Consider the following 24,513-nt stretch of genomic DNA (forward strand, 5'->3'; position numbering starts at 1 on the left):
CTATTCTGCCACCTTATTGACATCATTCCAAGGATTTTTATTATAATAAACATTGTGAAAATGTCCGATGTAATTGAACTTGAAAAGTGGACAATTTAATTCCTATATTCCTGAAGGTTTTCATTCTGCCTAGGCTGGTTCAGAAGTTAAGCAGTTAGTTAATCCTCTGCTAAGTCCAAAGCCCTCTCACTCCCTTCCTACCTCTCCCATGCATCTGCACATCCCGTACTGGAAAATCCCTCTCCTCTGGGAGAAAGTATCCTGGTCTTGATTTATTTCTTGAACAAATCCTATACCTTCATATCTTAAATAACTTCCATCCTACTTGATGCTGCTCTTTCACGTTTCTTATGCTGTTATCCAGGTTCATGAACCCCCAGGGATTTGCAAGAATGCAGACCTATTTTCCAAAGGTGGGGAGGCCCTGAGGTTCAACATTTCTAAGAGATTTTCCAAAGATGCTGCTGCTGCCTCACATGTCAGGACCATTTTATGAGGGTGAGCCTAGAAGTCTTTCTTCCACCCACCAACCTGCTAAGGATCAGGAAAGGCATGTGAGCCACCCTTCAAGAGCAGAGGCCACAAGACCAGGGGAACCCAAGGCTGTGTCTGAGCTCATCCATGCACATGAGGTGCCTGAGAGGAGATAGTCATTGCACCTCTGGCCACATGGGTTATTGGCTGTGATCCCTGAGACAGCAGCTCAGATGAACCACTTGCACCACATGGAGCTGGCTCAGGAGTCCATCTACCCAGATCCTACTTGTCTGCCCTGCTGAGAATAACTCCATCAAACACCCACCCCCTTTTATTGAGAACTACAGCACACAAAGTTTCTTAAAATGCTGATGTTTAATGATCTATACTACATGATTAGGCTCAAGATGTGTGGATTTTCTAAAACACTGGTCTGAGATCTCAAACACATGCAAAATAGGATAACAAACAAGTACAAAGCTGCTCAGCCACTGAAGAGTCATCAGGAGAGAAGTGCTGATGTCCACAGAATGTGGGAGCAGCACATGGCCAGGCCTGTGAATGGGTTTCACTCAGTGGAATCCCTCCAAGCAGGTCTTGTTCAGGAGGCTGAACTGAGTCCTCCAGGGCCTGGTGCTGATGGTGAAGAAGCAGGTGAAAGTCTGAGAGAACAAGCACAGGAAGGGACAGTGGGTAAGGGAGGCTCAGGAAGCTCATGGCTCAAGCTCTGAACAATGGCTTCCTCTCCACATTGCCCTTTCCCGGGTCAAGCAGTGGGAAGATGGGGCCTCTGGCTATCATGTGCTGCCCCCAAGCCTGAGTCCTGGGCTGTTCTGGAGATTTGAGCTGAGCTGCAACTCTTTTCTGACCCAGGGGCTCCCATGCCATGTTCCCCACTCCCCAGCAGTGGCCCTCAGGGGAACCCTGGGCTGTCCTGGTGTGATCCCTGCACCTAAGTGCAGCAGGAGAATGCGTTGTCCCAGTGGAAGCAGTTCCCAGATTTAAGCAATCAGCTACCTATTTTTTAATATTACAATAAGGGGGTTGATTAAGCATAGGAAGAGTTTTCCCAGAGCCAGGCTTTACTTGGAGCTTGTCCCCCAGAGCAGGTGCTGCAGCTCAGCTCAGGGCCTGGAAGGGAGGGTAACGGGGCTCCTTCTCAGCCTCTACCACTTTTGGGTCTAGGGGAGGGTACGGAAACCCTGAGAACTGCATCCACAGACAGAGGTGATGTCAGATCCCAGGTTCTTCCAGAAGGCAGGGGAGGAAGACCAGAGAGGGGACCGCATCTTACTGGACCCAGGAGACTAGGACCCCAGGGGGAAAGAGCAGTCTGAAGGCCATGTGCCCTGGGTGCAGGCAGCTGCAGTGGCGTGACAGGGCAGAGTTGAGAAACTCAGATTGGCCAGGAGCCTGCAAGTGGACCCCTAGCTGCCTGCCCCTCTGCACTCCCCACTAAGGCACAAGCAGGGTAGCCTGGTAGAGGCTGCTGGAGGCTCACTCCTCTAAGTCTCTTTGTCAGCTGCACCTGTGCCCACACCACACCCCATGTGGCATCCACAGCTGTATCCAGGAGGGAAGCTGGTGTCTTGTCTTACATCGTTCAGCTCTGTGCTTTCTTGGAAAGGGCAGTTGTCAATGTCGTCTTCAAATTTCCCACACCTAGTTCTCCCCAGCAGTAGCTCCATTGAGAATACAGTCTTGGACTCCACCTATTGCACACAGAGAGATGAATGTGAACATGCCCTCCTTGTTGCCCCTAAGTAGCTGCTGGTGAAGATGTCATTTGTGTAGGAGAAGTCCCAACATTCTTCTCCATTAGGGAGCTTGCCCATGGGCCTGGCATCAGGAGATCTTCTTTAGATTGGGCAGTTAAAAGCAAAAAGCAGATGGGCATGGTGGCCCCAGGGCAGACACCCATGAATGTATCCCTATTTCCAGATGCACTTCCCACTCTCCCATGGTGATACCCCAGTTTCACTCTCAGTCAGTGTCTGAACCTGCAGCTGCATTTCCAGAGGATGGCACTATGTGCCTGGGGAGGGTTTTGGCTCTCCAAGAGCTTTCAGGGTAACCTCAGCCCTGGGACAGAGAAAGCCTCATCTACTGCATGTTGTCAAACCTTCCATCTGACCTCCAGAAAAAAAAAAAAAAAGCAAGAATGCCACCTAGCACTCCCACTACACACAGGCATACATCCTTGGGACAACGGCTTCAAGAAACACCATCTGGGGCCGGGTGTAGTGGCTCACACCTGTAATCCCAGCACTTTTGGAGGCTGGGGCGGGTGGATAACGAGGTCCGGAGTTTGAGACCAGCCTGGCCAACATGGTGAAACCCCGTCACTACTAAAAATACAAAAGTTAGCTGGGCGTGGTGGCAGATGCTTGTAATCCCAGCTACTCGGGAAGGAGGCTGAAGCAGGAGAATCGTTTGAACCTGGGAGGCAGAGGTTGCAGTGAGCTGAGATTGCGCCATTGCACTCCAGCCTGGTCGACAGGGTGAGACTCCATCTCAAAAAAAAAAAAGAAAGAAAGAAAGAAAGAAAGAAGGAAGGAAGGAAGGAAGGAAGGAAGGAAGGAAGGAAGGAAGGAAGGAAGGAAGGATGGAAGGAAGGAAGGAAGGAAAGAAAGAAAGACCATCTGCCCTATTGCAAATTGCACCTTGCTCTTCTTCTCACTCCATTCAGTTTCACTTCATTCCATCTCCTTTCTCCCTATCCGTCCATTTCCCCAACTCCAAAACTGACTCTGGAATTGTCACATCCAGGAACCCACGTGGCAGGCTCCAGCCCAGAGAGCAGGGGTCAGAGAACCAGCTAGGGCCTTGCACAGGGTCTTTCCAGAGGCATAAGCTCGGTGCAGGGTTGGGGTCCTTTGGCTCTTCTTGCAAGGTTTCAGTAATGAGGTAGGAAGAGCATTTTTGCCTCTCTACCCAACTAGAAGTCCTCTACTTAGCTGGGCGCGGTGGCTCATGTCTGTAATCCCAGCACTTTGGAAGGCCGAGGTGGGTGGGTCTTGAGGTCAGGAGTTCAAGACCAGGTGGGCCAACATAGTGAAACCCTGTCTCTACCAAAAATACAAAAAATTAACCAGGTGTCTGGCGAGTGCCTGTAATCCCAGCTATTTGGGAGGCTGAGGCAGGAGAATCACTTGAACCCAGGAGGCAGATCTTGCAGTGAGCGGAGATGACGCACTGCACTCTAGCCTGGGTGACAAAGCAAGACTCCATCTCAAAAAAAAAAAAGTCCTCTACTTGGTGACTATTTTCATTGTTCATGCCTGCAGCACAGATGAACTGTGCATTCCTGATTGCATTCTGTAGTGACTTCATTAAAAGGAGAACATTTAGGATTAAGACCTGTGGTCTGAGGAAGAGTGTAAATCAGTCTTTAGTTTATTAAGTGCAGACACACCAAGGAGCTCAGAGAAGGTGGAAATCAGCAAAGAGGAACTGACCACCCAGAGGTCTTTTGGGACTAGCGGGGGTTTCTTATTGCTCCTGAACCCTTACTGTTCTCTTTTTTAATTTTCATTTTTTAAATTATCTTTTTTATTACATTTTTTGGAAGTATTTCTCAATTTCTCTCCATTCACATTTTTTGTTCAGCCCTTTTCCTTATTCCATATCTTCATTTTCTTGGTAGTCCTAATTTTGAAGTCATTCTTCAGTTAAATAATGTCATAAAAAGATGGAGATTAAACAATATGTTTTTCACGAGAGTTGATTAGGATCAAATTATTTGAAATTTCTAACTTAGATGTTATCAAAATCAAAAACTAACTAAACTACCTTGTATTTTCTTAAGTATGGACTACAACTGGTGAACAAGACTCTTTAATAAGACCCCCTGCCCCCACCCCACTCCCATTTTTCACTGAGCAGCATATGCCAGATGCCAGGGCAGGAGGGTACGTGGTCACCAACCTGTTCCTTCCAGGAATTCAAGATGTGCATCAGTCTGTAGGCATAGTAGTCCTTGCTCTGTTGGTTGAATGTGTGCACGGCAAACTCCACTGTGGCAGGGAGGTAACGAGCCATGACATTGTGTTCGTCACAGTCCCTTTGCTCGTGGAAATGCCAGGCATGGATCAGTAGGAGCTGGGAGCCTAAGAGAAGCAGCAGCAGCGCCCAGGGCAGACCCCTCTTCCATGGCAGGCCCAGCATGGTGCTGATTGTAGGCACCGCTGACTTTGCTCTTCCCAGCCCCTGTGCCCACAGGAGTTAACTGAACACAGACCCAGCCCTTAATCTTATCTGCTCAGACAGCCCTGTGGGACAAACTTGTCTCACCCCACACTGGCGACAGGCCCTCCTGCAGGACAGGAAGGACAGGATCCTGGATTAAAGGGAGGCAGCTCTGGATGCGGAGTCACTCATCTGCCATCCTTCTGCCCTATACTTTCTAGGCCAGCGTAAGCCGCAGGCAGGAGAGGAGCTACCCTCTGCCACTAGCTTTGAAGGCTGCTCCTTCAGAACCCACAGGTTCTGGGTGTTCTCAGGTGCCTGGTGTCCTTGGATGATTCTGTGCCTTCGCCTCCCACAGCAAACTGAGATAAGACCTGGGGACATCTCGACTCTCACTCTCCCCTCCTTCACCCCGTCGAAGAGAGGATCTCCATTGTTCAGAAAAATAACTAAGATATCAGTTTGTTCTTTTGTTGTATAATACCTCAACAGTTGTACTCTGTGAACCAAGGGAAAAAATGAAAAAAATAAATGGCAATTTTTATCAACCATTTTGACCTGGGATGGACAATGAGTATTGTGAGAAAATGGCAGGAAAGACAGAGACCCAAGTCCTGAGGCCCCAGCCTGGTCATGCCCAGCCCAGCCCTGCTTGCATTTCTAAACCTTGTCAGCTCTGGTTCCAGCTGAGCCAGAGCCAAGGTTTCTACAGGGCCCACCGCCCTACATCTGCAGCCCCACCACACACATTCATGTTTTATCAAACTGGAATACCGTTCTAGACCAAATTTTTAAACACTTCCCTGGGAGATCACGTTTCTGTCTCAGTGAGATAGAGGTTGGACCATTCTTCTGCCCCTTGATCATTTTTGTCTCCATCTGACCATCCTTCTTGGTGTTATAGAGTGAGCTATTTTGCCAGCACTTAGGTGATACTAGGTGGTTACTTTTAAATCAATTTCCTGGCGATAACTAACCTGAAAGAGGAAATAATAATATTTTGTTGCTGTAAGAATGAACATTAAATAGTGCAGGACAGGTGAAGTATGCAAAAGTGAGAACTTTGAGTTTGGCTGAGAAGACCATGGTGCTGCAATATAGGCAAGAACCTAGCATTGTTGCCAGATAACAGAATAGAAAGTTCAGTCCCAAGTCAGGGAGACTGATTCTACAAGAACTGTTCTGACTGTGTCGCATACCGTGTTCCCAGATCACAGCAGGGCCAGGCCCGGGAAGAGCATCACTGCATCTGTCTACACTAGCACAGCACTGGCCAGGTCAAGAAAGCTGCAGGTGAAGAGAGTCATGCTGCCTGACCCAACACTGGGGTGGTCCCGAGTGTCTCCTCACAGGAGACCTCACCCATCACAGACAGAAGAAAATAGCTAGTGTGTGGGGAGCTGCTGCCCAGGAGCCATGTGCATCTTGATCCTCTGCCTTGACTCCAGGAAGTGGGTGACACAGAGTAGCTGAAACCTGTGTTCTGATTAGCAATGATCACAGGTGAAATCTGGCCCTATTGCATTGTTTCATGTTTTTTTTTTTTTTTTTGATGGAGTCTCACTCTGTTGCCCAGGCTTGAGTGCGGTGGTGTGATTTTGGCTCACTGCTGCAATCTCCGCCTCCCAGGTTCAAGAGATTCTCCTGCCTCAGCCTCCTGAGTAGCTGAGATTACAGGTGTGTTGCACCATGCCCAGCTAATTCTTTGTATTTTTAGTAGAGATGGGGTTTCGCCATGTAGGCCAAGCTGGTCTCGAACTCTCCTGGCCTCAAGTGATCCTCCCACCTCAGCCTCCTAATGTGCTGGGATTACAGGCATGAGCTACTGTGTCCATCACCTATTGCATTGTTGAAATGTCACTGGTCTTCTGGATCTCACCCAGCTGACCCATTCTCCTCATGTTTATTTAACCTTGGCAAACAAACAGCTCAACCACACAACTATTTGCAAAATTATTTGTGAGATCTACTGGGTTGTGAAAGATTTTCACATGAGAAAGATTTTCAATCAAACACAACTCACAATCAAGGGATCCATGACACAAGATTCACACTTTCCTTTTCACTTGGCAAAGCCTGCTTATAATTGTGAAGCAGAAGCCAGCACTACAGGATTCCTTACCACTGCATGAGTTACACAAGAATGAAAACTTCTCATGGATTCCCTAAAAACTGAGATTGGAAAATGACATAATAACAACAAAAATAATGGTGCAAATTGACATAGTTATATGTCATAGATGTGTCTTTGGTCTTTTCCAAAACAAGAGACAGGTCAAGAAAGACCTGAGGTGACCCTGAGCTTGCATCTCTGCCTGACTTCCAATCTCAGTGCAAGCAAGGAACCTTGGCTAGGCCAGAGGTGTGAGTGGCCTACGCATTGAAGGTGTGCCCCAATACACACACCGAGTGGGCTAGTTTTGGAAGGGTGTTGTTGTTGTTGTTACAATTGTTTAGTGACTTTGACCACATGTGACAAGTAACACACTCTTCCCAGAAATAGTTTAGAAAAGTCACTAAACAAAGACACAATTACAATCCACAGCAAGCAACGACAAATCTTAGGGAGAAAGTAGACTCAGATTCCTGGACTTAACACAATTTAACATTTAAATAACGAGTTTTCCAAAAAAAATTATAAGGCATACAAAGGGACCTGAAAGTAAGTCTCATTTACAATCTTCTTTGTGGTGCAATGCCTTTTCAGCTTGATGTAATCCTGTTTGTTTATTTTTGTTTTTGTTGCCTGTGCTTTTGAGTTCTTACCTAAAAAGTCTGCCCACACCAATGTCCTGAAATGTTTTCCCAATGCTTCTAGAAGTTTCATAGTTTCAGGTCTTAAATTTAAGCGTTTAATCAGTTTTTTTTTTTTAAATATATATATAGTGAGAGGTAGGGATCTAGCTTCACTTTTCTGCGTTATGATTATCCAGTTTTTCCAGCAGCATTTATTGAAGAGACTGTTCCTTTTCCAATGGGTTTTCTTGGCATCTTTGTTGAAAATGAGGTGACTGTGAACATGTGGATTTATTTTTGGGTTCTCCATTCTGTTCCATTGGTGTATGTGTCTGTTTTTATGCCAGTGCCATGCTGTTCGGTTACTGTATCATTGTACTACAATTTGAAGTCAGGTATATTTGATGTTCCCTGTCTTGTTATTTTTGCTAAGGATTGCCCTGGCTATTTGAGTTCTTTTGTGATATTATAGATACTTTCAGATATTTTTGTCCTTTTCTGTGAAGAATGTCATTGATATTTTGAATAAGGACTGCATTGAAATTGTAGATAGCTTTGGTTAGTATTGACATTTTAACAACATTAATTCTTCCAATTTATGAGCATAAATATCTTTCCAGTTTTTAATTTCCTCTGCCATTTATTTCATTAATGCTTTATAGTTCTTTTTGTAGACATCTTTTACTTCTTGAGGTAAATTTATTTCTAATTATTTTATATTTTTGTAGCTACTGTAAATTTGATTGCATTCTTGATTTCTTTTTCAGTTTGTTCACTGTTGGTGTATGTCAGTGCTACTGATCTTTGTACGTTGATTTTGTGTTTTCAACTTAACTGAATTCATTTAGCAGTTTTAATAGTTTTTTGATGAAGTCTTTAGCTTTTCCCAAATATCATAACATGTCATCTATGAACAAGGATAATTTGACTTCTTCCTTTCCAATGTGGATGCCCATTATTTCTTTCTCTTGCCTAGTTGCTCTGGTCAGGACTTTGAGTACTACATTGAATAAAAGTGGTGGAAGTCTTGTTCCAGATATTGAAGGAAAGAAACAATATATAACAAACCCACAGACTTCATTTTGAGGTATGTTCCTTTAAGCCTGTTGTGTTGAGAGCTTTTATCACGAAAAGATGTATGATTTTGTCTAATGCTTTTTCAGCATCTATTGAAATGACCATATGGTTTTTGTCTTTGATTTTGTTAATGTGATGTGTCATATTTACTAATTTGCATATGTTGACCCATTCTTGCATCCCTGGAGTGGATCCCATTTGGTGATGGTGAATGATCTTTTTTATGTGTTGTTGTATTTTCATTTGCTAGTACTTTGTTGAGGATTTTTTTTTTTTTTTTTTTTTTTGCTCCTATGTTCACCAGGGGTATTGGCTTGTAGGTTTTTATTGTTCTCATTGTACCCTGAACTGGTTTTGGCGTCAGAGTAATGTTGGCTTTGTAGAATGAGTTTGGAAGTATTCTGTTCTTTTTTATTTTCTGAAATAGTTTGAATAGAATTGATAGTACTTCTTTACATGTTTGGTAGAATTCAGCAGTGAAGCTATCAGGCCCCAGGCTTCCTTTGATGGGAGACTTTTTTATACTGCTTTGATCTTGTTACTCATTGTTGATCTGTTTAGGCTTTCTGTTTTTTCTTGGTCCTTCTTGGTATGTTATCGCATCCAGGAATGTATTCACTTCCCCTAGGTTTTCCTCATTTTTTGCCGTATATTTGTTCATAATAGTCTCTAACAATTCTTTATATTTTTGTATTATCAGTTGTTATGTCTCTGTTTTTGTTTCTGATTATATTTATTTGAGCATTCTTTCTTTTTTCCTTACTCTAGATAAAGGTTTGTTGATTTTATCTTTTCAAAAGAATAACTTATTGTTTTGTTAATCTTTTATATTTTTAAAATTCTCAATTTTGACATTTGTTACTTCTTTCCTTCTACTAATTTTGGATTTGGTTTATTTCTGCTTTTCTAATTTCTTGAGCTGCATTATTAGGTTGAAATATTTGAAATCTTAATACATTTTTGGTATAGGCATTTATTGTTATAAACTTGCCTCTTAGAATTCCCTTAGCTGTAGATTTTGATATGTTGTGTCTCCATTTTCATTTGTTTTAAGTAATTTTTAAACTTCTGTATTAATTTCTTCATTGACCAATGATCCTTTAGAAATGTTGCTTAACTTCCATGTGTTTGTATAATTTCCAAAATTCCTCTTGTTATTGATTTCTAGTTTTATTCCATGGTGGTCAGAAAAGGCACTTGATATGATTTCAACTTTTTGAAATTTATTGAGATTTTTTTTGAGGCCTAACATATGTCCTATCCTGGAGAATATTTCATGTGCTGATAAGAATGTGTATTCTGTAGCAGTTGGATTAAATGTTCTCTAAATATCAATTAGGTCTACTTGGTACTCTAGAGTGTCTTTTAACTGAATTTTTTTGTTGATTTTGTCTTGCTCATCTTTCTGATTTTTTCTGGCTCATCTTTCAACTTACTGAAAGGGGTATTAAAGTTCTCTACTATTATTTTATTGTAGTCTATCTCTGGGGCTTTATATCTATTAATGTTTGCATTATATGCTTGGGATATCCAATGTTGGAAGCATAGATATAGTTGTTATTCCTTTTGTTGAATTCACCCCTTTATCTTTATATAGTAAACTCCTTTTTCTCTTTTTTACAGTCTTTGACTTAAAATATATTTTATCTTGTGTAAGCTTAGCTACTTTTGCTCTTTTTTTTTTGAGATGGTGTCTCGCTCTGTTGCCCAGGCTGGAGTGCAGTGGCACAATCTCAGCTCACTACAAACTCTGCCTCCCAGGTTCATGCCATTCTCCTGCCTCAGCCTCCCGAGTAGCTGGGACTACAGGCTCCTGCCACCACGCCCGGCTATTTTTTTGTATTTCTAGTAGAGACGGGGTTTTACTGTGTTATCTAGGATGGTCTCGATCTCCTGGCCTCGTGATCCACCCACCTCAGCCTCCCAAAGTGCTGGGATTACAGGCATGAGCCACCATGCCAGGCCCTACTTCTGCTCTTTTTATGGTTTTCATTTGTGTGGAAGATCTTTTTCCATCCCTTCGCTTTCAGACTGTGTCCTTACAGGTGAAATGGGTTTATTGTAGGCAACATATAGTTGGGTCTTTATCCTTTATCCATTCAGTCACTGTATATCTTTTAATTGAATAATTTAGTCCACTTATATTTAATGTTATTATTGACAGGTAAAGACTTACTGCTGCAAATTTATTACTTGTTTTTCATCGTTTTGTAACTCATCTCTTTCATTCTATCTTACTGTATTCACTTGTGGTTAAGTAATTTCCTCTGGTAGTATCTTTTCATTTGTTGCTTTTTATTCTTAGTGTACCTATTATAGGTTTCTGCTTTGTGGTTACCTTGAGGATTCCAAAAAATTCTCTTATACATATAACAAGTTACTTTAAACAGATGAGAACTTAACTTTGATCACAAAGAAAAGAAAAGGAACAAAGGAAAGACTAAAAACTCTATAATTTAACTCCATCAACTCCCCATTTTGACTTTTTGTTGTCTTAATTTATATCTTTTTTATTGCCTATCTCTTAACAGGTGGCTGTAATAATTTTTGATAGATTTGTCTTTTTTTTTCTTCATACCAGACATATGAGTGGATTACTCACCACAATTACAGTATTAAAACACTCTGAATTGTCTATATACTTACTTTTACCAGTGAGTTTTATATCTCCAATAGCTTTCTTTTTGCATGTTATCATCCTTTCTCTTCAGATCAAATACATCAATTTAGCATTTCTTTTAAGATGGGTCTAATGGTTATGGATTTTCTCAACTTTTGTTTGGGAAATTCTTTATCTCTTCTTCATGTTTGAAGGAAATATTTGCTGATTACAGTATTTTTATTTGGCAGTTATTTCCCTTCGGCCCTTTGAATATGTAATCCCACTTCCTCCTGGCCTGTATGGTTTTTGCTGAGAAGTCTGTTGCCAGACAAATTGAAGCTCCTTTATGGTTTTATTTTTTCTTTCTTCTTTTATTTTGCTGTTTCTAGAATCCTCTCTTTGTCCTTGACCTTTGAGTGTTTGATTATTATATGCTTTGAGATGTGTCATTTGGGTCAAATCTGTTTGGTGATCTGACCTTCTTTAACCTGGATATTTATATCTTTCCCTAGATTTGGAAAAATGTCTGTTATTATTTCTTGTTTTAAAAATTTTATTTCAATAGTTTTTGGGGAACAGGTGGTTTTGGTTTACATGGATAAGTTCTTTATTGGTGATTTCTGAGATGTTGATGTACCCATCACCCAAGCAGTGTACCCTGTGCCCAATGTGTAGTCTTTTATCCCTCACCCTCCTCTCACCCTTCCCCCAACTTCCCAAAGTCCTTTATATTATTCTTATGCCTTTGCATCCTCATAGCTTAGCTCCCACTTATAAATGAGAACATGTGATACTTGGTTTTCCATTCTTGAGTTACTTAACTTAGAATAACGGTCTCCAATTTTATCCAGGTTGCTGCAAATACCATTATTTCATCCCTTTTTATGGCTGAGTAGTAATTCATGGTCTATATATACCACATTTTCTTTTTCCACTAATTGGCTGATGGACATTTAGGCTTCTTAGATTTTTTTTTGTAATTGTGAATTGTGCTGCTACAAACATGCATATGCAAGTCTCTTTTTCATATAATGACTTCCTTTCCTCTGTGTTGACACTCAGTAGTGGAATTGCTGGATCAAATGGTAGTTCTACTTTTAGCTCTTTAAGAAATCTTCACACTGTTTTTCATAGTAGTTTTACTAGTTTACATTCTAACCAGCAGTGTAAAGGTGGTCCCTTTTAACCACATCCATGCCAACATCTTTTTTTTTTATTTTTTAATTTTGCCCATTCTTGCAGATGTAAGGTGGTATCATATTGTAGTTTTGATTTGCATCTCTCTGATAATTAGTGATATTGAGCTTTTTTTCATATATTTATTGGCCATTTGTATATCTTCTTTTGAGAATTGTCTATTCATATACTTTGACCAGTTTTTGATGGGGTTATTTGCTTTTCTCTTGCTGATTTGTTTGAGTTCTTCATAGATTCTGGATATGAGTTCTTTATCAGATGCATAGTTTGTGAACATTTTCTCCCAGTCTGTGGGCTTTCTGTTTATTCTGCTAATTATTTCTTTTGCTGTGCAGAAGCTTGTTAGTTTAATTTAGTTTAATTAGGTCCCATCTATTTATTTTTGTTTTTGTTGCATTTGCGTTTAGGTTCTTGGTCATGAACTCTTTGCCTAAGCCAATGTCTAGAAGAATTTTTCCAGTGTTATCTTCTGGAATTTTTATGGTTTCAAGTCTTAGATTTAAGTCTTTGATCTATCTAGAGTTGATTTTTGTATAAGGTGAGAGATGAGGATCCTGTTTCATTCTTCTACATGTGGCTTACCAATTATCCCAGCACCGTTTCCTGAATAGGGTCTACTTTCTCTACTTTATATATATTTTGTGTATATAAAGTAGAAAGCTTTGTCAAAAATCAGTTGGCTGTAAGTATTTGGCTTTATTTCTGAGTTCACTATTCACTTCCATTGGTCTACATGCCTATTTTTATACCAGTACCATGCCATTTTGGTAACTATAGCCTTGTAGTATAACTCGAAGTTGGGTAATGTGATGCTGCCAGATTCTTTCTTTTTGCTTAGTCTTGCTTTGGCTATGCGGCCTCTTTTTTGGTTCCATATTCATGTTAGGATTTTTTTTGTAGTTCTATGAAGAATGATGATGGTGTTTTGGTAGGAACTACATTGAATCTGTAGATTGCTTTTAGCAGTATGATCATTTTCATAATATTGATTCTACCCTTCTATAAGCATGGGATGTGTTTCCACTTGTCTGTGTCATCAATGATTTCTTTCAGTAGTATTTTGCATTTTTTCTTGTAGAGATCTTTCACTTCCTTGGCTAGGTATATTCCTAAGTATTTTATATTTTTGCAACTGTTATGAAAGGGATAGAATTCATTATTTGATTCTAAGCATGGTCTTTCTTGGTGTATAACAATGCTGCTGATTTGTGTACAATGATTTTATATCTTGGAACTTTACCAAATTTATTTATCACATCTAGGGGCTTTTTAGATGAATCTTTAGAGTTTTCCAGATATACAATCATATAATCAGTGAACAGCAACAATTTGACTTCCTCTTGTTTCTCTTGTCTGATTGCTTTGGCTAGGACTTCCAGTACTATGTTGAATAGAAGTGATATAAGTTGGCATCCTTGTCTTGTTCCAGTTCTCAGGGGAAATGCTCCCCCTGAGCAATGGGGAAGCATTTCTCAACTTTTGCCCATTCAGTATAATGTTGACTGTGGGTTTGTGATAGATAGCTCTTATTACCTTGTCCCTTCTAGGCCGATTGTGCTGAGGGCTTTAATCATAAAAAGATGCTGAATTTTATCAAATGTGTTTTTCTGCATCTATTGAGATGATCATATGACTTTCTTTTGTAATTCTGTTTGTGTGGTGTATCACATTTATTGACTTGTGTATGTTAAATCATCCCTGCATCCCTGGTATTTCCTTGTAGAGATCTTTCACCTATAGAACCTCCTCATAGCACGAATATGGAACTAAGGAGTGGTAGCCCACTTATTATGGCTATTTTCTTTTCGATATGCCACTGGATTTGGTTAGCTAGTATTTTGTTGAGGATTTTTGCAACTATGTTCATCAGAGATATTGGTCTGTAGTTTTGGTTTTTTGTTATGTCCTTTCCTGGTTTTGGTATTAGGGTGATACTGGCTTTACAGAATGATTTAGGAAGGATTGCCACTTTCTCTTTCTTTTGGAATAATTTCCGTAAGATTGGTACCAATTATTCTTTGAATGTCTGATAGAATTCAGCTGTGAATCCATCTGGTCCTGAATTTTTTTTCATTGGCAATTATTTTTATTACTGTTTCAATCTTGCTACTCGTTATTGGTCTGTTCAAACTTTCCATTTCATCCTGATTTAATCTAGGAGGATTGGATATTTCCAGGAATTTATCCATCTCCTCTAGATTTTCTAGTTCCTGTGCATAAAGGTGTTCATATTAGCCTTGAATGATCTTTTGTATTTCTGTATAGTGGTTGTAATAGCTCTCATTTTATTTCTAATTGAGCTTTTCAGATCTTCTCATCTTCTCTTGGTTAATGTCATTAATGGCTCATCAATTTTATCTTTTCAAACAAGCAGCTTTTTGTGTCATTTATCTTTTGTATATTTTGTTTGCTTCAATTTCATTTAGTTCTGCTCTGATCTTTGTTATTTATTTTCTTCTTCTGGGTTTGGGTTTGGTTTGTTCTTGTTTCTCTAGTTCCTTGAGGTGTGACCTTAGATTGTTTATTTGTGCTCTTTCAGACTTTTTGATGTAGGCATTTAATGGTATGAACTTTCCTCTTAGCACCACTTTTGCTGCATCCAAGAGGTTTTAATAAGTTGTGTCACTATTATTCAGTTCAAAGAATTTTAAAATTTCCATCTTGATTTCATCATTTACCTAATGAAGTGCAGATTATTTAATTTCCATATATTTGTATAGTTTTGAGAGTTTCTTTTGGATTTACTTTCCAGTTATATTCCACTGTGATCTGAGAGGACACTTAATATAATTTTGATTTTCTTAAATTTATTAGGACTTGTTTTGTGACCTAGCATGTATTCTGTCTTGGAGAATGTTCCATGTGTTGATGAAGAGAATGTATATTCTGAAGTTGTTGGGTAGAGTGTTCTGTTAAAACCTGTTAGGTTAATTTGTTGGAAGGTATAGTTAAACCCGTTTTCTCTTTGTTGACTTTCTGGCTTGATGACCTGTCTAGTGCTGTCAGTGGAGTACTGGAGTTCCCTGCTGTTATTGTGTTGCTGTCTATCTCATTTCTTAGGTCTAGTAGTAATTGTTTAATAATTTGGGAACTCCCATGTTAGATGCATATATATTTAGGATTATGATATTTTCCTGTTGGATTAATCCTTTTATCATTATATAATGTCCTTCTTTGCCTTTTTACACTATTCTTGCTTTCAAGTCTGTTTTGTTTGGTACAAGAATAGCTATTCCTGCTCACTTTTGGTTTTCATTTGCATGTAATATCGTCTTCCACCCCTTTACCTTAAGTTTGTTTGAGTCCTTATGTGTTAGGTGAGTCTCTTGAAGACAGCAGGTACTTGGTTGGTGGATTTTTATTCATTCTGCCATTCTGTATCTTTTAAGTGGAACATTTACTTCATTTACATTCAGTGTTGGTATTGAGATGTGAGGTCCTGTTCTGTTCATTATGCTAGTTATTGCCTAAGTACCTTGATTTTTTTATTGTGTTATTGCTTTATAGGCTCTCTGAGATTTATGCTATAATCAGGTTCTATTTTGGTGTATTTCAAGTTTTTGTTTCAAGATATAGAATACCTTTTAGCATTTCTCGTAGTATTGGCTTGGTAGTGGCAAATTCTCTCAGCATTTGTTTATCCAAAAAAGATTTTATTTCTCCTTCATATGTGAAGCTTAGTTTTATTGGATACAAAATTCTTGGCTGACAATTATTTTGTTTCAGGAGGCTAAAGATAGGACCCCAGTGCCTTCTGGCATGTAAGGTTTCTGCTGAGAAATCTACTGTTAATCTGATAGGTTTTCCTTTATTGGTTACCTGATGCTTTTGTGTCACAATTCTTAAGATTATTTCCTTCATCTTGACTTTAGATAACCTGATGATTATATGCCAAGTGATAATCTTTTTGTGATGATTTTTTCAGGTGTTATTTTATCTTCTTGTATTTGGATGTCTAGATCTCTAGCAAGGGCAGTTAAGTTTTTTTCACAAAGTCTCTTAAATAAGTTTTCTAGACTTTTAGATTTCTCCTCCTCTTCAGGAACACCAATAGTTTTTAGGTTTGGCCATTTAATATAATCCAAAGTTTCTTGAAGCCTTGTTCTTTAAATTTTTTTCTTTGTCCTTGTCTGATTGGGTTAATTTGAAAGCTCTGTCTTTGAGCTCTTAAGTTCTTTTTATTTATTTTTTATTTATATATTTTGTATTTTTCCATAAGTTATTGGGGTACAGGTGATATTTGGTTACATGAGTAAGTTCTTTAGTGGTGATTTGTGAGGTACTGGTGTACCCATCACCTGAGCAGTAAACACTGCACCATATTTGCAGTGTTTTACCTCTCATCCCCTTCTCACTCTTCCCCCCAAGTCACCAAAGTCCATTGTATCATTCTTATGCCTTTATGTCCTCATAGCTGAGCTCCCACATATCCGTGAGAACATACGATGTTGGGTTTTCAATTCCTCAGTTACTTTACTTAGAATAAATAGTCTCCAATCTCATCCAGGTCACTGCAAATGCTGTCAATTCATTCTTTTTTATGGTTGAGTATTATTCTATTGCATATATATACCACAGTTTCTTTATCCACTCATTGATTGATGGGCATTTGGGTTGGTTCCACTATTTTGTAATTGTGCATTGTGCTGCTATAAACATGCATGTGCAAGTATCTTTTTTAAATAATGAATTTCCTAGGTGTTACTTGTGCTTCTTGTATTTGGATGTCTAGGTTTCTAGCAAGGCCAGGGAAGTTTTTCTCAATTATTCCCCAAAATATATTTTCCAAGTTTTTAGAATTCTCTTCTTCCTCAGGAACATCAATCATTCTTAGGTTTGGTCATTTAACATGATCCCAGACTTCTTGGAGTGTTTGTTTATATTTTCTTATTCTTTTGTCTTTGTCTTTGTTGGATTGGGTTAATTCTAAGACCTTTTCTTCGAGCTCTGAATTTCTTTTTCCTACTAGTTTAATTCTGTTGATGAGACTTTCCAGAGCATTTCACATTTCTAAAAGGGTGTCCAAAGTTTCCAAAATCTTTTATTGTTTTTTCTTTAAACTATCTATTTTCTTGAATATTTTTCCCTTGACTTCTTGTATTGTTTTTTGGATTTCCTTGCATTGGGCTTCTCTTTTCTCTGGTGCCTTTCCAATTAGCTTAATAACTGAATTCCAGAATTCTTTTTCAGATAAATCATGGATTTCTTCTTAGTTTGGATCCATTGCTGGTGAACTAGTGTGATTTTAAGGGGAGTGTTAAAGAGCCTTGTTTTGTCATATTACCAGGGTTGGTTTTCTGATTTCTTCTCATTTGGGTAGGCTCTGTCAGAGGGAAGGTCTAGGGTTGATGGCTGTTGTCCAGATTATTTTGTCCCACAGGGTGTTCACTTGATGTAGCACTCCCCTCTTTTCCCATAAAAGAGGGGAGTGTTTGTTCCTGTGAGCCGAACTGCAGTGTTTGTTGTCTCTCTTCTAGGTCTAGCCACCCAGCAAGGCTACCAAGCTCTGGGCTGGTACTGGGGGTTGTCTACACAGAGTCCTGTGATGTGAACTGTCTATGGGTCTTTCAGCCGTGGATATCAGCACCTGCTCTGGTAGAAGTGGTGGGGGTGGGGGTACATTGGACTCTGTGAAGGTTCTTAGATTTAGTGGTTTAATGCTCTATTTTTGTGCTGATTGGCCATCTGCAGAGAGGTGGCACTTTCCAGAAAGCCTCAGCTATAGTAGTGTGGAGAGGGACCAGCGGTGGGCAGGGCCCTAGAACTCCCAAGAGTATAGGCCCTTTGTCTTCCTCTACCAGGGTGGGTAGGGAAGGGCCATCAGGTGGGGGCGGGGCTAGGCGTGTCTGAGCTCAGACTCTCATTGGGTGGGTCTTGCTGTGGCTGCTGTTGGGGATGGGGGTTAGATTCCCAGGTCACTGGAGTTATGTACCTAGGAGGATTATGGCTGCCTTTGCTGAGTCATGCAGATTGTCAGGGAAGTGGGGGAAAGCCAGCAGTCACAGGCCTCACCCAGTTCCCATGCAAACCGAAGGGCTGGTCTCACTCCCACTGTAACCCCCACAATAGCCCCAAGTCTGTTTCTAGGTGGTGGGCAAAATGAGCTTGAAAACTTGCCCCAGGCTACTCACCTCCAGGCTGTGAAAGAAAAGGGCTTGGTTCTTCCCTTGCCTGTGGAGTCTACACACCGGATTTGCACCCTTTCCTGAGTTCTGGCCAGGAGGCTTCTCACCCATTCAAATTGTTACACAGTTCAGCTAGAGATTTCCTTCTCCCTGTGGAGTCTTGCCCCACCACTCTTCTGGCAGTCCTCCCAATGGATCCCTGTGGTGCCAGGCAGGAATGGCCTACTTGGGGGACCCAGCAAGCTCCCAGGGCCTTTCTGCTGCTTCCTCTACCCCTGTATTTCACTCTGCTCTCTAAATTGACTCAGTTCCAGGTAAGGTAGGAAACTTATCCCACCAACAGACCTTCAGTTTCTCCATTGGGGGTGTGAGTTCAAGAGAGGAGGGTCTCCCTTTCCCACTTTTGCAGTTGGAGCACTCATAGTATTTGAGGTGTCTCCTGGGTCCTGCAGGAGCAATTTGCTTCTTTGAGAGGGTCTGTGGATCCTCTTGGGATTGCTGGATTGTTTTTGCAGTCAATCTGGAGCTAGAATTCACAGTGTGAGCTTCCACATGCTGCTCTGTTCAGAGCTGTAATCTAGTCCTGTCTCCTGTCTGCCATGATGATCCACCACAGATTCTGTTTTAGCTGTTAAAATAAATTTATTAGGTTTATAAGTAACAATATGGATAGATCTCAAAATCAGGATTCAGTTTTTCTTATTTATTTATTATGCTTTAATTCCTGTGATACATGTGCAGAACATACAGTTTTGTTACACAGGTATACATGTACCATGGTGGTTTGCTGCACCCATCAACTCGTCATCTAGGTTTTAAACCCTGCATGCATTAGGTATTTGTCCTAATGTTCTCCCTCCCTTTGCCCCCCACCCCTCGACTGGCCCTGGTGTGTGATGTTCCTCTCCCTGTGTCAATGTGTTCTCATTGTTCAATTTCTACTTGTGAGTGAGAACATGCGCCGCAACCAATTTTTTTACTGTTGAGTTTTGAGAGTTTGTTACATATACTAGATACTAGTTGTTTGATGGATATATGATTTGCAAATATTTTCTCCCACTCTGTAGTTTGTCTTTCCATCCTCCTCACGTGGGCTTTCACTGAGCAAAAGCTTTTAATTTTGATAAGAAATAATTTATCAATTTATTATTTTATGTATTATGATTGGAGGTTTAGTCTAAAATGTATTTTCTGTGCATGGTGTTTTCATATGCATATTAATTTATATTCTGTGCTCTAGAGGTCTGCCCTTTTTCATTACTAATATTTTTTATTTCTTTATCTCTTTTTCCTTCCCTCTCTCTCTTCTTTCCTGACTCTGCCGAAAAGCTGAGAGCAATGTTGACCAAATACTCACGACTGAATACTTCCCCGTCATGCTGGAGTTTGTGTCACACATATCCCACCTGCGGAGCATGGACTCATATGCCTACAAGCTGGTGCATGTCCTGAGTTTCTAGAGCAACAAGGTTGGTAACCACATCCTTTCCTTCCCAGCCCTCCTTTACTTGCTACCAATAATTGATAGGGGTGTGGTGTCTAATTAAGGAGTCTTGGTTTATCATTTGTTGTCCATAACAAGGTAAAATTTGAGGTATATAGTATAGTAAGGAATAATATCTAGTTTAGTAATTTTAAGTTTTTAGAAAACATTTTACTTTGAAACATCTAAGAACTTATTCAAATCTAATTAATAGTGCTTAAAACATTTTTTCAGTCTTCATCTTTTCTATGACATTATTCAACTGAAGAATGACTTCAAAATAAGGACTACTAAAAAGATGAAGCTACTGAGTGAAAAAAAATATATAGACTAAAAATGTCCATAAAGAAAGATTGAGAAGTACTTCAAATTTTATGTCAAAGACATAAAATAACAACAGATACGTAGAAAAATGGGAAAACTGGAGACAGACTGAGAGACAGAGAGAGAGAGAGAGATGCAGATTCAGGAGCAATAAGGAACCCCCATCAGTCCTGAGAGGCTGCTGTGTGGCCAGTTCCTCTTCTCTGATTTCCACCTGTTCTGAGCTCCTTGGTGGATCTGCACTTGATGAACTGAAGGGTTTTTTACACTCTTTCACAGACCACAGCTTTTAATCCTAAGTGATTTCCTTTTAATCGAGTCACTACAGAATGCAATCAGGAATGCACTGTTTATCTGGGCTGCAGGTATGGACAATGAAAATGATCTCCCAGTGGAGCACTTTTGGTTAGGAGGGAGAAGTGGGATTGCTCTTCCTCCTTCAGCACTAAGATCCTACAAGAAGGCCAGAGGGACTCCAACCCTGCACAGAGCTTAAGCCTCTGGAAAGACTCTGTGCAAGGCCCTGGATGGTTCTCTGCCCCCTGCTCTCTGGGCTGGAGCCTTCCACATGGCTTCCTGAATCTGGCAGTCCCTGAGTCAGCATGGGGTTTGATAAGAATGTATGAATGAGGAAGGAGGATATGGAATGGAAAGAAATAGGATTGAGTGGAGAGAAGAGCAAGGAAAATTTCAAAGTGCATTTTGCAATGGGGCAGATGTTATTTCTTGAAGCCATTTTCCCAAGGGTGTGTGCCTGTGTGTAGTGGGAGCGCTGTGTGTCATTCTTCTTGCTGGAGGTCAGGTGGAAGGTTTGACAATATGCTGTAGATGAGGCTCCCTCTGTCCCAGGGCTGAGGTTACCCTGAAAACTCTTGGAGATCCAACACCCTCCCGGGCACTTGGCACCATCCTCCGGGAATGCAGTTGCAGGATCAGGTGCCTGCTGAGAGTGAAGCTGGATCTCATCGTGGGAGAGGTGGAGGTGAAGCTGGAGACAGAGGATGCATTAGTGGGGTCTGACTCAGCCTGTGTCTGCCCCAGGAACCACCATGCACACCTGCTCTTTCCTCTTAATTCCTTAATGTGGAGAAGGTTCCCCAGATTTTACCTCCAGTGAACTGATGCCAGGCCCATCAGTGAGCTCCCTAATGCAGTAGCATGTTTGGGCCTCTCCCTACAATGACAGCATCTTCACTTTCAGGTATTTAGGTGCAGAAAGAGGGGCGTGTTCACTGTAATCTCTCTGTGTACATTAGATAGAGTCCAACACCATATTCTCAATGGAGCTACTGCTGGGGAGAACTAGGTGTGGGAAATTTGAAGACGACATTGACAACTGCCCTTTCCAAGAAAGCACAGAGTTGAATGATGTAAGACAGGACACCAGCTTCCCTCCTGGACACAGCTGTGGATGCCACATAGGGTGTGGTGTGGGCACAGGTGCAGCTGACAAAGAGACTTAGAGGAGTGAGCCTGCAGCAGCCTCTACCAGGCTACCCTGCTTGTGCCTTAGTGGGGAGTGCAGAGGGGCAGGCAGCCACGGGTCCACTTTCAGGCTCCTGGCCAATCTGAATTTCCTGACTCTGCCCTGTCACGCCACTGCAGCAGCCTGTACCCAGGGCACATGGCCTTCAGACTGCTCTTGTCCGCCTGGGGTCCCAGTCTCCCAAGCCTGAGTAGAGGCTGTTTCCTCTCCGGTCTTCCTCCCCAGTCTTCGTCTGCCTTCTGAAGAAAGAGCGTGGTGGGGATCCAATATCAACTCTCTCTGAGTGTGCAGTTCTCAGGGTCCCCCTCCCCTAATCCAGAGTCTGATGCAGGTGGAGGCTGAGGAGGGGCCGCACTGCCCTCCCTCCCTTGTCCTGTCCTGGCCCCTGCTGAACCGCAATGCCTGCTCCAGACGACAGGGACAGGGGACAAGGGGAAACCCAGCTCTGGGGACAGCCTACCTAGGACAGGTGGGCCCCCTCATCAAAGGCTTAACTAATAGGTTAAACATTGGCCTACATCTGAGAGCAGCTCTGGGGAGACAAAGTGACTTTTGGTGCTCTCGGGGGTATGAATCACACAGGCCAGCCAGTGGAGTCCCATGAGGCCACTGTCTGGGAAGTGGGTCCTAACACAGGTTACCTTGAATGAAGAGGGAGCCCCAGATCTGGAAGCAGCTAAGAAATGTCCCAGGAGTGAGGTTGGATGGGCCCACATGAGGATGAGAGCCGCATTCATCAACTGACAGCTTGGGAAATGTGCAAGGTGGATATTGATCCTTTGCTCAGAGTGGGAGCCACGAGCTTCCTGAGCCCCCTGTCCCCAATGCCTCGCCCATGCTTTCCCTCCCAGGTGCTCACCTGCTTCTTCACTTTTAGGACCCAGCCCTGGGTAATTCAGCGTGAACTCCTGAACAAGACCTGCTCAGAGGGGTTCCCCTGATTGCTTCTCACTCACAGGCCCAGGCTCAGGCTGCCCTCACCTCTGAAGACACTGGCAATTCTCCAAAGGTGACTCTGCTGTAGCCAACCAGCTCTATACTTGTTTGTTCTTTTCAATTTACAATTCCCTTGGATTCGTGACTGGGCACGCAGATGCTGTCAAAGGAAATTCCACACTTCTCCAGGTTCCTCATATAAAATATAGGTTAGAAGCTTTGTGTGCTAGTGTTCTGGAGGGAGGGGCCTGGGCAGTTGATGGAGTTATTCTCAGCAGGGCAGCCTCTGGGGCTCTCAGGGGTAAGTTTTTCTCCCCTGTTGGGCCTCCTGAGTTGCTTCCAGAGGCACAGCTAAGGTGCGTCTGAGCTGCCATCTCAGGGCCCCTTGCAGGCTGCAGAGGGGCAGTGAGAGTGGCCTCCCAGTGCACTGGATATGCACATGGAGCAGGACAGGGACTTGGGATCCCACACAGCCCATGTGACATTGGCACTAATGCTCAGGGTGCATGTATACCTAATGTGTTAGCTGAGAATAGCCAGCAGCTATGGACATCTTGTCCACATCTCCCAGACCAGGCTTCGGCATGCATTCTCTGTAAAAATTTAAGGAGTAACTATTTTGGTCGTTGTAGGCATATAGTCACTTTCTCAGCTACCCAGCACTGCCTTTGTATGTTGAAAGCAGCCATAGGCAGTGCATAAACAAATAAGAGCAGTCGTGTCCCAACAAGACTTTGTTTACACAGGGAGACAAGCAGACTGGGCTGCTTTTGGCCCTCGGGTCATGGTTACCAATCCCTGACCTAACAGGCCTTCTGAGTGCAGCTGCCGCTGGTATCCCAAGTACCAGTACATGGGCAGCTCCCAACTCATGCACCTGCGATGTGCCCAGCTTGGCTAGTGGCTTTCTCTGTGTAATTGGAGCTCCTCCAGCAGAGCAGGTACACCCGTGTTGTGTGGGAAAGGTCAAGTCTGAGAGTCACACTCCTTCTTCAGGAGGGAGGCAGGTGAATGTCCCAGTCTCCCAGCCTCTGGGCACCCAATTCAGAGGTGCATGTCACATGGTTCTCAGAGCTCCCCAGCAGGATAAACACCCCCAGCCCCAGTGTGACCCATTGATAACAGACATCTTGCGTTTCCCCTTCTCTGTCTCCCTTTCTCACATGTGCCTCCTGGGATTACCTCCAAATAAACTACCTGCACCCACCAGTCTGTGTTTCAGGGTCAGCCTGGGGGGACCCAACACAAGACATGTGGTACGTTTGGACCATCGTCTTGGGACTTGTCCTACATAGATCTGCTGGGAGGGTGGCCCCTAGATCATGGGCATTCAGGCAAAGCAGAGGGGAGAGCCAGGCCTGGAGACCTCCCTGTGGCCTGCCAGCACTGAGGTAGGCACAGCTGCTGCACTTTGTCCCATCTGGCCTCTGGAACCCACACAGCCCTGCCCTGCCTTGCTCCAGACTTGAGCAGATTTTCCTTTGAGACCCTCCCACCACCTCTCCTGTCTGCTCCCACCCTTGGTCCTTCTCTTGACCCTGACTCCATCAGCAGAAGGAAGCTCAGAGCAGGCGCTTTATCCACAGTGATCCCAACAAGTGTCTTCCAAACAATCCACCCTACTCATTCCATTAGAGAACCATTACTGAGGCAGCTCCCAGGGGAGTGAGCCCACTGTGGGAGTTGTCCTGGCTCCCTCCCTCATGAAGAGGGAGCAGAACCCTCCCTCATGAAGCAAGGGGAGAGGAGCCCACTCCAAGGCACTGGCCCTTGGGAGGATGCACTAATTCCTGCCTGACTCATGTTACATGTGTGGGTCTTTAACAGTTTTCTATACCTCCTAGAAGGGAATATTCACAAAATATAGGATTTTTCCTGGCTA

General features: G+C 42.3%; 1 protein-coding gene across 1 annotated transcript; it reads right to left on the reverse strand.

Moving 5' to 3' along the window:
- Positions 1 to 833: 833 nt before the first annotated feature.
- LOC129021750 (cystatin-9-like) lies at positions 834 to 5,006 on the reverse strand. The gene is made up of 3 exons (XM_054467613.2): positions 4,405 to 5,006; positions 2,076 to 2,189; positions 834 to 1,139 (listed from the first exon to the last, which is right to left on the reverse strand). Exons 1-3 carry the CDS (start codon positions 4,642 to 4,644, stop codon positions 1,050 to 1,052), a joined length of 444 nt encoding a protein of 147 aa, XP_054323588.1. The 5' UTR covers positions 4,645 to 5,006; the 3' UTR covers positions 834 to 1,049.
- Between the last annotated feature and the right edge of the window lie 19,507 nt (positions 5,007 to 24,513).

This window comes from Pongo pygmaeus, chromosome 21, assembly GCF_028885625.2.
Source record: "Pongo pygmaeus isolate AG05252 chromosome 21, NHGRI_mPonPyg2-v2.0_pri, whole genome shotgun sequence".
Classification (NCBI taxonomy): domain Eukaryota; kingdom Metazoa; phylum Chordata; class Mammalia; order Primates; family Hominidae; genus Pongo; species Pongo pygmaeus.

Excerpts from the sequence above, each read along its gene's own strand:
- LOC129021750 (XM_054467613.2), bottom strand. The coding sequence starts at position 4,644 with ATGCTGGGCCTGCCATGGAAGAGGGGTCTGCCCTGGGCGCTGCTGCTG. Across the intron at positions 2,190-4,404 it reads TGAATTCCTGGAAGGAACAG|GTGGAGTCCAAGACTGTATT; the intron begins GTTGGTGACCAC and ends TGTGTGCAATAG. Across the intron at positions 1,140-2,075 it reads AAAGCACAGAGCTGAACGAT|ACTTTCACCTGCTTCTTCAC; the intron begins GTAAGACAAGAC and ends TTGTTCTCTCAG.